The 14,530-nt window shown below is 45.0% G+C and overlaps 1 protein-coding gene across 1 annotated transcript in view; it reads left to right on the top strand.

Moving 5' to 3' along the window:
* The window catches only part of shank1 (SH3 and multiple ankyrin repeat domains 1), a 74,771-nt gene that overhangs the window by 50,786 nt on the left and 9,455 nt on the right, over positions 1 to 14,530 (top strand). Inside the window, exons 15-21 of the mRNA XM_039611091.1 lie at positions 2,861 to 2,943; positions 3,034 to 3,158; positions 3,668 to 3,803; positions 4,623 to 4,703; positions 8,700 to 8,815; positions 10,106 to 10,229; positions 10,831 to 14,359. Of these exons, the coding sequence (XP_039467025.1) occupies positions 2,861 to 2,943; positions 3,034 to 3,158; positions 3,668 to 3,803; positions 4,623 to 4,703; positions 8,700 to 8,815; positions 10,106 to 10,229; positions 10,831 to 14,359 (4,194 nt within the window). The remainder of the gene's footprint in view (positions 1 to 2,860; positions 2,944 to 3,033; positions 3,159 to 3,667; positions 3,804 to 4,622; positions 4,704 to 8,699; positions 8,816 to 10,105; positions 10,230 to 10,830; positions 14,360 to 14,530) is intronic.

The raw sequence follows: 14,530 nt of genomic DNA, 5'->3' as shown, positions 1-14,530 counted from the left end.
TTCTTTTATTTTCCCAAATACTGATTGATTAATAGCTCTGGGTTTGGGCACTTATAATGCATCATTTGTTTTCAGTAACAAAAAAAGCCTGAACTTTCAGAGCTTATTCATAGGAGTATGTCATAGATGTAACACTTCTTGAAGGGTCTTTTTCTGTAGTGTTACCTCTCTTCTAAAACTTGAACAAATCTATGAAAACTTTGTGATCAGTCATCTATTTTTTGGCCATTTGTAAAGATGCCATATTTAAGCTGCTTTAACATCTGCAAGCCACTTTGCAACCCACCCTCACCACTGCTTCTCCTTACCATTGCTGTAATCACATCTGTTGTCGTCAGTGCCTCTTCTCTTCTGTTCTCTGGTCTCACTGCAGCTGCTGCTTTTAAAGATTACAGCCATGCCACTTAATATAAATGACTGCAGATGAAATAAAAACCATCTTTTGCCTATAAACCTTTTCAGTAAAGAAATAAGCTTAAAAAAAAAAAAGATGTTTTTTTGTTTGCGGTTAGGCTTTCTGTCATTACCTGCACATAAGTCAGTGACTTGTTGCTTATGTCGAGACAGAGCAGGTTAACCCAGCGTCTGTCTGATGTCTGTGTGCATTTAACAATTCTGACAGGTCATATTTTATAGAAAATGTGCTACGCTGTGCAATTCTATGGATGAATGCGATTTTTGCTACTGCTCATTCCTACCTTAATTTTTGTGTAATTGTGCCTATTGCCGTATTGCGTGCAAAGTCATTAACTTGGTTCTTCGTTTGAGATCTGGGCTGGGTAGCAGAAATGGACAGAAACGGATGAGAATAACAAAGAGACACAGCCTTGGCACAGATAGAGAGGCTCTCACAGCTTGTAGAGTACCATGCACTCAATAGACTGAGAGAAAAAGATCAAGAGGGGGAAATGTGATTAGAAAAAAAAGTTACTGTATGATTAGAAGTTTGGAGAACAAGGGCAAGAAGCCAATATTGAGAGCTTTATGGAAGGCCATCAGGATGGAAAAATGTAAAATAAGGAAAAAGCCAGTGAAGAGAAAAAGAGAGCGGGATGAACAGATGGAGTGGGTTGGGACTATTTTGGTGCACGATGGGATTATCAGCAAGTGGTTACAGTATGTTACAGCTGAAACGTGTTTTACGTATATACCTCTCTGACTCACTTGGTGACTGAGCGGTTGCTTGTATAGCCTTTTCATTCATAACAACAAGCTCAGCATGCCTCTGGGGTGGTGGTGGACCTTAGATTGTCTCATATGTCTGACCTCTGTGCTAAGAGGACAACAAAAGCCTCTGGTTATGAAAATATAATGCACAAACATGTAGTATCTAAATTTGCTTGCCCTTCATGTTGTGAACCACTGTGTTGTAAGAAGTGATTATATTGTCTACATAAACTGTTACAAAGAAAACAGCCAAGGTTTTAATAACCAGGAAGTATCAGAAGGGGAAAAAAGTACTCTGTGATGTCCTCTGTGATTATATATTAAAGTTTTAGAGTATTGTGTGTTCAGCACTGCTGGCTGATAAATCATGTCTTTGTCATCACAAAGTAAATATAAAGACAAACACTGAAATGCAATGACTGTGAATAAAAGTCCTTTTATGTACTTGTCGGCATGGTGATGCCCAGTTACCTCACACCAGGAGGCTCTGGGTTCGAACCTGCTGGGATCTTTCTGGGTGGCCTTTCTCTTAGTGTTGGGCTCATTGGTGCTTCTGAGTTGCTCTTTGTTTTGTATGTTTCTGTATGTTAGCCTATCCAGTGTAAGCTGGTCTTGGAGTTATTAGTTAGCTTAAGCCTTAAGCTATAACTTTGTTTTCTGTGTGTTGTCTTTGGACATACATGGTGTTGAGAGAGTTTCTGTAACCATAACTGTAAAGAGTAAGTTTAAAAGGAAATGCCGTTATACTTGAACTTCAGTAAATGCACTTATATCACACCTCAGGCTGCTTACACTCCATTTGTGCCACAGCACAGAACAGAAAATATACTATACTATATGAGCCGCACCTGTGAGCATGCAGTGCCTGTTCTCTGCTGTCAGTGACTAATAGTTTACCATTACATAGCTTGGCTCTGGTGTGGACCTACCCAAGTTTCCCTGCGTCCAGTTCTAGCTGTTGCTGAGGCAACAAGCAGCACCATAGAACTGTATATAGCATCTCAGACTGAGGTTCTGGTAAAAACTGGCTCCATGCTCGCTGTCAAAAAACATACAGGAAAGTGAAATACAAAAAACCACAATTTTAAGTCATCACTGTACTTGTACTAGATAGATTGCAATTTAATGGTGGTTAAAGTTTGGCTGAGATTAACTAGTTTTAGACTGGAACTACAATATTTCAGTAATAATCTTTTACCTTTGATCCCTCTGTAATGTTTTCAGCAGCAACATATTTCAGAGTATCTAATATGCCAGTCACATTAGGCTTTATATTAGATCTGCTATAATTTTAAGCCCCTTTTATATCTACCCTAGAAATATAATGAATGACAAACTCCAAAGTCTTGGAGGTGAACTTTTCTGGATGTCAGACTTTAAAAACATAAATAGGGATGCTATGATATCATTTCATTTGGAAACAAATTTATGAGCAGATATTAATAATATAAAAAACAAAGCTAAAGTATAACCTCATATACAGCACCAGTTTCACACCCATACACAGCTGATAGGAGTTTCAGGTGATGTAACCACAGGGGGGACATTGGAATCATGAAGACTGGACTTGAGTGGTATAGCTGGAAAAAGGTTGATGCGATGTGCTTTTCCAACCAACATCGTGAATGAGCAGCGATGTACAGCACGTGTCTAACCATCGTACTCTGTCTCTCCTCCGTCTCCTCTCTGGTAGTGACTATATAATCAAGGAGAAGACAGTGCTTCTGCAGAAAAAAGATAGCGAGGGTTTTGGCTTTGTCCTAAGAGGTGCAAAAGGTAAGACGTGAGCATGCTCACAATCGTACTGAAAATACAGTACCTTACACGCAGTGCTAATGCAATCTCATATTTTCACACCATCTTCAGCTCAGACTCCTATCGAAGAGTTTACTCCCACCCCGGCCTTTCCTGCCCTGCAGTACTTGGAGTCAGTGGATGAGGGAGGTGTGGCCTGGAGAGCCGGTCTCAGGATGGGGGATTTCCTAATAGAGGTAGTGACACGTCATTATTTACCGGTGAATCTGATTTCCAAAGTCAGAAAATTTGATTAAAATGCTATATCTGCATCTGAATCACCATCAAAATCAGCAGATGAGGAGAAGCAATCTGGACAAGTGTGAGTGTGAATAAAAAGACATTACCGTAGACTACTTATGCCCATTTCCTGGTTTGTATTCTTATTCTGTAGTTTGCTAAAGTAGCTCTATAGCTAAATAAAAAGGTCATTATTTGTCTTTTACTAAGCTTTGGTGCAGATCATCATTTTTCCTCTTCCTTTAAGCCAACTTTCTTAGCCAACAAAAGGTCTGAAGCAGTTTTCTTTGCCTGAGAAGGTCATAGTAGCTAAAGCTAACAAAGAACAGTTTTTATAAATAGTGATGTGTAGAAACTCTAACCTTGTCAACCATCTGGTTCATTGACATGCTGTAAATGAAGGGTAAAGTTATAAAAATGAATTTTCTTAAAATAAATAAATATCTACTCCTGTGTTGTGCCCCAGGTCAATGGTCAGAATGTGGTGAAGGTTGGTCACCGGCAGGTTGTCAACATGATCCGGCAGGGTGGTAACAGCCTCATGGTCAAGGTTGTAATGGTAACCCGCAACCCTGACATGGAGGAGGGTTCAAGGAAGAAAAGTAAGAGTCTGCTTTCTTCTTCCTGGAGTGCCATCCTGTTCTCATTCCCAGGGTGTCAAATTGTGACGTTGACAAAATGCCACAATTTGACACTTACAGACGACTTGCAGATATGCGCAAGATGTCCTTTGCTGTTGGTGCTGTGGCACACAGGTCTATCATAATGTTTAGACAACTTTCTCACTTCCAGCTCTTGCAGAGCTGCGTTTAATCACACTGTGTAGGCATCATTTGTCAATGTGCAAGGTTAATGTTTGAAGAAGTATATTTTAAGCAAAGGTACAGTCTAATAGAGCTAACCGAGAAGTTTTCTGTGCCTAAACCAACCTACAAGTGAAAGCTCCCAAACGGGAAACACGGTTCAACTGCAAAACCGTACGAGTTTTAGTTCGTCTTTAGATTTCTTTCTTTTTTTTTACTGTAGGAAGTCAAAGTCCTAATTCTGACTAAATAACCAGCCCTACCAGACACCCCACAGATGGTTGAAAAACTGTGATGCAGCACAAACTGCCATCATCTGAATGGACAGAAACTGTCATCTCACCTTTAAACAACACTCTCTGAAAGTGTTTGTATGATTTTCCTGTGCAGGCTTGAATCATATGCTGGCTCCCTAAATTGGCACTCAACCATCATAACCAGTGCCAAAGGACATCTTGTGGATATCTCAGTGATGCCAACGGCATCTGACGGGACGGCAGTATACGGGATGAGAACACGTTGGTGTTGGCTGCTGTTGATGAATTCTGGTCCTAATTGAACCTTGTTTGTGAACAGCTTGACTGACCACTGCTTCCTTTTCTCTTCACTCTCCTCCAGTCCCCCAGCAGAGTAAAAGGCTGAGCACTCCAGCTATTGCCCTGCGGTCCAAATCAATGACTTCAGAATTGGAGGAGATGGGTAAGAAACAAGTTTAAATCACTGTTGTTGTTTTTTTAAAGAGATGAATTGCAACAAGTAAAGAGAGCTAGGAAGATGTAGACAAAGAAGCGGGGTGCTGTACTGGGTAGAAACAGATTGAGGTGGTGTTGAATGATAGGACAGTGTGAAACCAGAGTTGGGGGTTGTTAAAGATGCTGTAAGTGTGAAGGGGAGTTGAGCAAGGGCTAAATTTAGATGGCAAGACAGTAGTGAGGAGAGAGTGCAGTTATTCAGTGACAGAAACTAGCGGGAAAGAAGATTGGCTGCCGCCATGGATGACGGTCTCAATGCATTTCACTGTTCTTTCAGAGGTTCCACACTGTCACTTCCAGCACCCCCACTACAGGTAACCCCACCCAAAACGAGTGTCGCCATCTACCCTGTGATCCCTCTCTCACTGCCCGCTTCTTTTGCCTCTTACCCCTTGCACCCCTTACTGTTCCCTGGCCCCGCCCACTTAACCCCAGCACCCACAGAGTAGTCTACCAGCCCCTCTGCTTGCACTCATGCTGACACTCAGCAAGTATTTGTCGCCAAGGTAACGCTGAAACTGCAAAGGTATCACCTGAACAGAGTTTGCGGGTGCCACGTGCATCAGAGCGAGGTGTCTGAAGTTGCAAAATAGCCCCTCCATTTTTTAATTTTTTATTTTTTTGTTGAAAATCTCTGTTATTGATTTGGAAGAAAATCACACCAAGGATAAAATTATTGAGATGAGTAATTTTTGAAAAAAGAAAAAAAAATCGAAAGAAAGAAAAAAAAAACTTTGTTCCAGGTCTGTTGCTATGGTGACTGCATTATGTGTGGCTATGCCATCTCTATTTGAGGCAAAATAGTGGGAGGAGAGTTGCTGATCAGAACTCTGGCCAGTATTTTACTGCTGATTGGGTTATATCTTCCAAGCACTTAAAATGCTCTGGTTCTGAGCATGCCCAGTTAACGGCTAATAATATATGAGACCTGATGACATGAGAATAAGTAGAAGAATCAGCTAGGCTTTGTTAGGTAGTCTCAGATCTGTTTTTATAAACTCTTGAGCTCCTTGCATTGTTTACCCATATGTGCTACCCAGAGCTCTACACACTCTTCTACATGATGTCGGTGCATATACGCTCTCCAGGGGGCAGTGTCAAAAAATATGTGGGCTTGTTTTAGTGGTTTTACCTAACATGCAAAAGATCCCTGGTTTCACCCTGGCAGGAGATGCCCCCTCTGGGGCGTCCAGTTTAATCATTTTGAAGTAGCTTATTCTTCCAATTATTCTAGTCTCGTCCAAATCAGGATCAGACTGGATGAACCTGAGTGTAGAGATTAGCCTTTTGCTTCATTCCTCCCCAATCTCCTCCCCTCACCTGCCCTGTTTTTGTGGTGTGATCTCACCTGACCACCCAAAGCATGAGCACCCAGTCTGACACACAGGTACAGGTTTCCTGAACCCCTTAACCCACTTTCCTACTGTCCCAGTGCTCACTATAGACTCCTCAATCTTACCAGTAACACTGTATGTATGATCTGATACTTACAGTTTCACTCCAAGCAACAAAATTGTTAATGCACACACAATAATAGTCATATTAATATTGTTGCTTTTTAGTCCTGTTCGCCTAGCAAGTGAAGGATTCCCTTCCTGATGCAACTCCAAATCCATTTGGGGTTGCATCAGGAAGTGGATTCTGTATAAAAAATATGCTGAGCTACCAAATGTGGTGGTGACCCCAATGAATGAGGGAGGAGCCAAACTAAGCTTAAGAAACATAGAAGCATATGCTGCATAATTTGTGACCACTCTATTGTATATCTTTTTCACAGTTCCTAACAAGGTATCTGCATCAATATTATCTATTTATGTGTTAATTTAAAACAAGAAAAATCTGTCAGGCCGTATGTACTGTTATCATATGATCATACCGAGTTTTTGGCCTGAAACTTTAGTGCCCAGCCAGGGCAGAAGAAAGTCTTTCCACTTTGGAGCGGTTTTTTAAATGTCTCTGAGTAACTATTCTAAAACTCCTGTACTAATTAAGTGAGACTGTATCCATAACTATAACACCAATGGCCACTGGGACATAAAAAACTGCATGTATAGCATCACCATGCTAATTTGATGAAAAAAAGAAGTTTAGGTTCAGGCTTGAAAACTTTGCCCCAAAATATTATACTTCTGCAGAAAAGTTGCACGATATTATGACTTCACCAACAGCAGAGCACTCAAGTTATAGATACAGTAAGCCAAGAACAATGTAAAAAAAGTGCATTTACGACATCTTTGCTTTGACAACGAGGAGCTATACCTTATGCAAGGCAACTAAATCTGCCGTGAACCTCTGCTGTCTGCATGTGTCAGTGTAACTAAAATGAATACCATAGTTGAGTCCCAGTTCGACTATTTTATTGGCTTATTCTAAGGGCAGAGGTGGGACAACCGCCATCTTTGGGGTTACAGTAGTCTCCCATGGATGCTGTTCACTATACTCCTTCTATAATACACATGGCAATGCTTAGCATGTAAATCTAATCTCTCTTTATCTAAAGTCTGACTCAATATAAAGTGCATTTGTCCTTTAATAACCAAAGTTGAGATCTGGTTTCTTCATTTGCACTTGAATCTGGTTGCTTGTGCCTCCTCTACTAAATCAAGGTGAGAGGAGCACAATGTGTGATGAAGCCATGTCAGCTGCTGCCATATGCTTACTCTAATGCATTAGAATTCATTTAGCTGTGATGCTTATTAAACTATCTCACCCCTGTCATTGGTGCAGTGTCCCGGTTCAGCTAGAAGTCATGCTGCAAGATAACAAGGGCATTAAAACCGGAGTGATCCTGCGGTGCACTTTAGTCAACAAATTGTTGTTTTCTTGACAGTAATTACACTCGAGCTTTGTTTAAATATGTTTGGACACTTGTTTCAATAAAACTGTGGCTTATTTTGAAATGATGTGTGCAGCGTAGATTTTGTGAGAGATGAAACAAACACAAGCACAGAAATCCTTCATAGCTGGTTTAACCATTGTACATTAGATTTAATTGCTGTTTAATCAAGCTCAATAAAGCACACATTATGAAATATAACTGCTCGAGTATGAGTAGCGCAGATGAGCCCCCCCCCCACACACACACGCACACACACACACATACACAAACTCACTCAAACCAGCAAATGCTAAGGGTCACCTTTAATTCCTCGACTTTCCTGCTGCCTGTTCACTCGTTTAACCACTAACTCTGCTTTTCTTTGTCTCCTTTGTCCTCACTCCCCTGCTGACGGGATCTTAACCATTTCACAGTGGAGAGAGGTGGGAGTTGGCTTCAGTCTGCTTCCAATAGTGTGTGTGTTGGTCAGAGCATATTGTATGTGTGTACAGCATATTTACTGTAACACTAGTGTGCATGCTTTAGCCGTCCTAAAGCGTGGGTGTGATGCACGTTGTTTTACATCGAAGATCGAAAAAGCTTGGAGAGGTGACTCAGTTTGTCGGGCTCTGGGGAATATGATTAGTATTCACATTAACAACGCTATTGCACTTTCAATCCTGCCAAAACTTAAGTCTCCTTTTGTCCTCCTTCCAGCTGCTACCCCTTGGAAAAAAAAATCAGGTATGCTCTGGTGCACTCCCGTTTAAGGCATTGTATTTATGTCTGTCCAAAATGACTTGGCACTCACCACGCAGTGTCTTACCGAGCTTGTCCTGCGTTTCTTCCTATAGAATTCGAATCCTCACAAGTTACAGAGAAGAAGAGGACAGTCTATCAGATGGCTTTGAGTAAGAAACCTCATGTCTTTCAGCGGATGTTTCCTGAACCTCTTCCTCTCTTTCTCATCCACCTTTGTCAAGTGTGGTCCTTCCTGTACATTGTTCCCTTCATTTTGTTGCTGTCCATTTTTCTGTTTCATTGTCGTATGTTCCTTTGTCTCTCTTGCTCTCTTTCTCTCTGCTTCTCTCTGTCTGTCTCTTTCCCCCTTTTTTCTTCTCTCAGATAAACTAGATGAAATTCTTGCAGCAGCTCAGCAGACAATCAGCACCAATGAGGCGCCGGGGACACGGGGACAGGGGCCAAAAAGGGACAGGGGAAGAAGTTTCTATGGCAATGAGGTGTGTATTGTGCTGCAGTAGATTTACGAGTGTTCAGAGATGTGTGTGTCTGTGTGTATGTGCCAACACGGCTTGTGCCAACACGGCTACCATAAAATGAGATAGAAAAAAATATGTGGGATAAAATTCCAAAGAAAAATATGATAGAAGTTGTTTTAGATAATAGCGCAGTAAAGTGTGGTCAGTTGGCCTTTCTCAGTATTATCAGGTCACTTAAAACGATGCTTTATCTCGTAAAAAAAATGCCATCAATACATTACCAGTTAAACTATGCTTATAAAAGAAGCTTTAGGACTGAAAAAATAAAAAATAAAACTAAAAAACAAACAAACAAAACAAATAATTGAGTGGCCAATGCCTGTTAGAATGGACATATAGGCCTATGGGGAAAGAGGGTCTTTGTCAGAAGTATAGGCATTCTTCCACACTGGAAAAATTAAAACAATACAGAAGTGTCTAAACCTGCATTCTATCTAACGACCACAAGATGGCGATAGCTGTTATTGACAAAAGACTTCCTGTAATATACAAGTCTATAGGATAGACTAAAAAACCACATATAAACCAATTGCTGATGATTTTATGGTCTTAGTCACGCATTATGCTTCATATTGAATAAAAAGTGTAGTCTTCTTTGTAAATCTTGGTCGTACTATATTTCAGCCAAAAGTAGTATTTACTTTTGTCTGTAAATGTTACTGCTATAATCTAAACACGGTCCTACGATCAAAATCTACGAACCAACCATTGGCACACAACTATTATAAACAAAGCAGATGGCAATAAATGTTCAAAGAAAATAGTTCCTACATGAAACTGCTCACAACAAGTTTTAGAATTTATAATAAAATTAATATAACAATATATGGCAAGTCCTGGCAAAAGGAAAAGAACCTTGAAGAAATGGCTGTAGCTAAAGAGAAATAGTGAAAAGAATAGCAGCACATCTTAAATTTTATTTACAACAATGAGTAGTAGAATGCTGCCACCTGGTGGTGAAAGTTAAGTCAAATTCTGCAGAGGGTGATTACACAAAGTACCTTTAGAATCATACAGATATTGCTAAGTGAACAACTGCTGTACTGGTGAAGAAGAACAAAACAAGAAACTATTTGCAGACTTGTTCAGATCTGAATCTGCTCTGCAAACGTACCTTTTACAATACCACAGCTTTTAGTCTCATCTATTGTTCTTCAACAGAAGTATAATATACTAGTATAATGTATAATGCAGTATAATATACGTGTACGTGTCATGACTCTCTCAGGCTTTTGATTTTTATCATTTCAGCCAAACTACGGGGATCAGTCCGGGATGGGGGTGATGTCATCGGGGTTGGGCCTAGGCTACGACCGTGGACAATACACCTCAGGTCATGGCCCACCGCACGGTATGCTGCGGCAGAAATCCATCGGTGAGGCTGTCTGTTTTTTCCGTCTGCCCCTCTGTCCACCTGTCCGTCTGTCCTCTGGGCCAGTAGAGGTCTGTGCTGTGCTGACCTGTTTGTCTGTAGCCAAAAGTGTCCTGTCTGTGGCTCTAAACTCTGTGCATTTTATCTGTAGAAAAAAAAAAAGATATTTGTTTGTCTTATACTATTTCTAACAGTGCTGGAAGTGCTGTAGTAGTGCTGGTAACCTACATTTTTCTTTCCCTCTGATGGGTTATTTTATGGGTGTGTTGCTTAGTAAGGCTTTGCTAAGGTTCCCTCAGAAGTATTCATGTGCTCTCTTGTGATCAACATAACAAATGCTGCTGTGCTTCGCTTTCTAATTGCTAGTGCTTGTGGAATATTTAGCACTAACTGAATTATATACTAACAAACATAAGATTTGAGGACAGACTTGCTGGCAGGTGCTTGGGCAGGCAGATTTAGACAGACACTCTCATATATTACCCTCAGCTTCTCTTGGTCTCTACCTTTGTACATTTAATCCCCCCCCCCCCCGCCTTTTTTCCTTATTTCTTATATGCTCATAGTTTAGCCCCAATTCATCACTATATTTTCTTTTATGTAGGGGTGCCTGAGGAGGAGAAGCAGTTCCTCCATCCTCCAGCCATGAAGTTTGCCCGGAGTTTGTCAGTGCCTGGCCCAGATGACATCCCCCCTCCTCCCACCACAGCCCCGCCGGATCCCCCGTTCTCCTCTGCTCCACCACTCGGTTGGAGAACGAAAACATCGCAGCAGCCCTCTGTCTCCGTGTCCCAGTCCACATCCACCTCTGCACACTACCAGCCCTACTCCCAGGCATTACACTTCACCCATGGAGGCAGGGAGAGGACTGGTGGTGCCAGCACTGGCCCCAGTACTGGAGCGGTGGACCACACAACCCCCTATGCACATGCAGCTGCCCACACTGCTCAAAGCAGGACTGCTTCGCGGAAGGTTGCCTACACTGGGGAGGCTGTTGGAGCTGGCGTAGGGGCTGGTGCAGGGGCCAAGGCAGCTGGTCTTAGGCGAGGATACAGCACTGCCGTCCCCCCGTCCAGCATTGCCACTGTAATGCCTCAGCAACAACAGACTACCCAGAGTCAACCCCAGCGTGCAGACCGCAGTGCAGCTGGCGCTGGAGCAGGCGGTCCTAAAGGAGGGGCGCGGCGAGGTAAGGGTCCATTGGTAAAGCAGTCTAAAGTGGAGGACCTGCGTATGGGCCAGGGTACACTGGGGGGCAAAGGCTCCATGGAGAAAAGCTCCATTCCTATTCCCACCATCATCGTTAAGGCCCCTTCAACCAGCAGCAGTGGACGGAGCAGCCAGGGCAGCAGCGTGGAGGCTGATGTTCCAGCATCAGGGGAGGCAGATGAATCCAAAACACCCCATGGTCCTCCTCCCTCCACCCCTGCTCCACAGCCCCCTGCTCCACCATCCATCCCAGCACCCCCGCCTCCATCCTTGCCTTCTATTCGAGCCCAGGATAATCTGGACTTTACCAGCCAGTTCGGGGCCGCCATTGTGGGCGCAGCTCGACGAGACAGGGAGCGGTTTCACGAAGCCCGCAGAAAGAGTGCTTCCTTGTTCATGTCTGCTGAGGAGGATGTGAGCCTCGGAGGAGTGAGCGATGGAATAGGAGGAGTAACACGGACTCAGGTGTCACAGCAACCGCTTAACACACAGGCTGAAAGTTCATCAACGAGGCTGCGCCCGTCCAAGTCCATTGATGAGGGCATGTTCTCTGGGGATACTTTCATCCATCATACTCGCAGTATGCCTCCTGCTTTTGGCTTACCTGAGTACTCTTCACCTGCTCTGGACTATCAGCCCAAGTCTGTGCCTACTGATTTATACACAGCAGCAGGCAGGCAGCCAGCACCCGCTACTACCACCACCTTCATCCACCCTCTAACAGGAAAGGCTCTTGACCCCACATCGCCACTAGGCCTTGCCCTAGCTGCCAGAGAACGTGCTCTGAGGGATGACAGCAGGTTAAGGAGGGGAGCGGAGCATCACTTTACCCGCCAAATGTCGAGCGTGGTGTTTCCTTCATCTAGTGTCACCTCTCAACCAGTGTCATCCGCCTCCCAGTCTTCAAGCTCGTACCTGGTCACCTCCTCTTCTCTGGCGGCCACAACACCCACTGTCGGACGGCCACCCTCACCCAGAATCCTCAGAGGAGTTGGGACAGTTTGGAGTGAGGACGGTGGCGGTGGGGAGAGGGAGCGGGAAGGAGGAGGGGCCCGTGAGGGGCTAAGAGTTCGCTTCTCAGAGGACAAAACAGTCCACACACACCACTATCAGTCTCAGCTGTATCAGCCAAGTTACAAGGAAAGGGAGCGGGAGAGATCGAGGGAGAGGGAAAGGGAGAGGGAGCTGTCCAGGGAAAGGGAGAGGGACAAGGAGAGAGAGGGCTACATGAGGAGGGTGGAGCAGGCAGCTGCTAATGCAGCAGCGGCTGAAAGCGCCGCCCACCAGGCCGCTCAGTCACAGCAGCCGCGGAGGCCCACTTTTCTCAGGATGGAAAGTCAAAGTGATGCCACTATACTATCCCTCACACCTCCCTCTCCTCCTCCTACTAGTGCTCAGCAGACAAGGAGCACTACAGGGAGCACGGGAAGTGGGCTCATGGTTCTCCCTCCCCCTGCCCCCTCAGTCGATGCAGATGATGAATTTGTCTACGCAGACCCGCTCCCGCCCCCTTTAGAGTTCGCCAACAGCTTCGACAGGGGAATATCGAGTTACTCACAACACGCAATGCTCTCCAACAACCTGACCTCCCGCCAACAGCAGGTCCCGCCCCCTCCACCGCCACCCCCACCTCCACCACCACCACCCCCTCCGCCCCCCCAAAAAGAACAATTTATAAGTGGGTTTCCTGCTCATACACCCCTTCACTCACCTCAGGCCGGGGACTCCACCGCCTCTAGTCTCACATCTTATGACAGTGAGGTGGCAAACCTGACTCAGTCTGCTCCCTCCCCATCACAAACATCACCCAACCCACAGCCTCCACCCTCACCCTCTACCCTGCAGCCCACCTCGGGCCCTCCACCTCCACCATCAGTGTCACCCCCACCTCCTCCTGGCTCTTACCACAGACCCTTCTCTATGTCCCACCACCTTTACAACAGCACTCACACTCCTGGGCGCTCTTCACCAACACCTCCCCCTCACACTGTCGCTCCTCCTCCAGCCTACCGTGGTCCCCCAGCGCCCTCGTCCACTGCTGCCACCACTGTCCCACAAAGGGGCACTGCCTCTCATGCCACGACCGCTAGCTGTGCTGCTACAACCACCACTGCTGCCACCACAACAAGCACCTCCACGCAGCTCTACCAGGAGCGAACACACACCACGCATTCAACATCTTCTGCCGCCATCACAGGAAGCCGAAGGTCAGGAGAGCACCACCGTCCTCCCCCGACCGCCAAGAAAGGAGAATCCCAGGAGACTGTGGTGGACTCTGGGATCGAAGAGCTGGACAGTCGCAGCAGCAGTGACCACCACCTGGACAGCATCCTGGCTCTAAGGGGAGACAGACTAGATAGAGGGGAGAGAGGAGGACCTGGAGGACGGATGGGAGGGGGAGGGGATGCAGAGAGGGGAGGAGATTTTCTGGAGTCTTACATGAGCTACCTGGATGGACAGACTTTTGAGATGCAGAACGCTACGGCAGCAGCCTCCACCTACCCTAAAACCAACAGGTTCAGAGAGGGAGGTCGTGCCGGGGAGCTACAAAGACAAACCAGCACCGCTCCCGCGTCCTTCCACTCCCACAGACGGCGAGATGAACAGGAAGAGGATGAGATCGAGGAGGGAGTGGCAGAGGATGAAAGTGGCCAGGACGGATATGGAGTAAGGGACATGCAGAATCTGGGACGTCCCACTTCACCATACTTTGAGCGGCCACGCACTCCTGAGATGAAGCCTCTTTGGGGAGAGAGTCAGATGTCTGGCGATGGGAGCGGCCAGCATGGGACGCTTTTAGAGGGGAAGAAAATTTACCCTCCCGCATCCAGTATGAAGCCCAGCATCATCAATGAACTGAGCAGCAAGCTGCAGCAAAGAACCAAGGACAGCTGGAGCAGCCAGACACAGCTGAGCAGACACCGGTACGGTTTGCCATAACTTGACTGCATTATGTTTTCTCGTCAAAGCATGAACTTCATTTTTCGTTACTGTCATTCTGTCAATGTCTGAATACATCACTTGTGATGTGCAAGCTTCTGTGGAAAAAACCTCAAACTGCGCACTGTCTGTTTATGTCTTGCGTAAGTGTGTCT

This window comes from Oreochromis aureus, linkage group 4 (genome assembly GCF_013358895.1).
Source record: "Oreochromis aureus strain Israel breed Guangdong linkage group 4, ZZ_aureus, whole genome shotgun sequence".
In the NCBI taxonomy this organism is placed as follows: domain Eukaryota; kingdom Metazoa; phylum Chordata; class Actinopteri; order Cichliformes; family Cichlidae; genus Oreochromis; species Oreochromis aureus.
The sequence above is the reverse complement of the archived record's forward strand: the minus strand, read 5'-3'. Positions and strand labels throughout refer to the sequence as shown.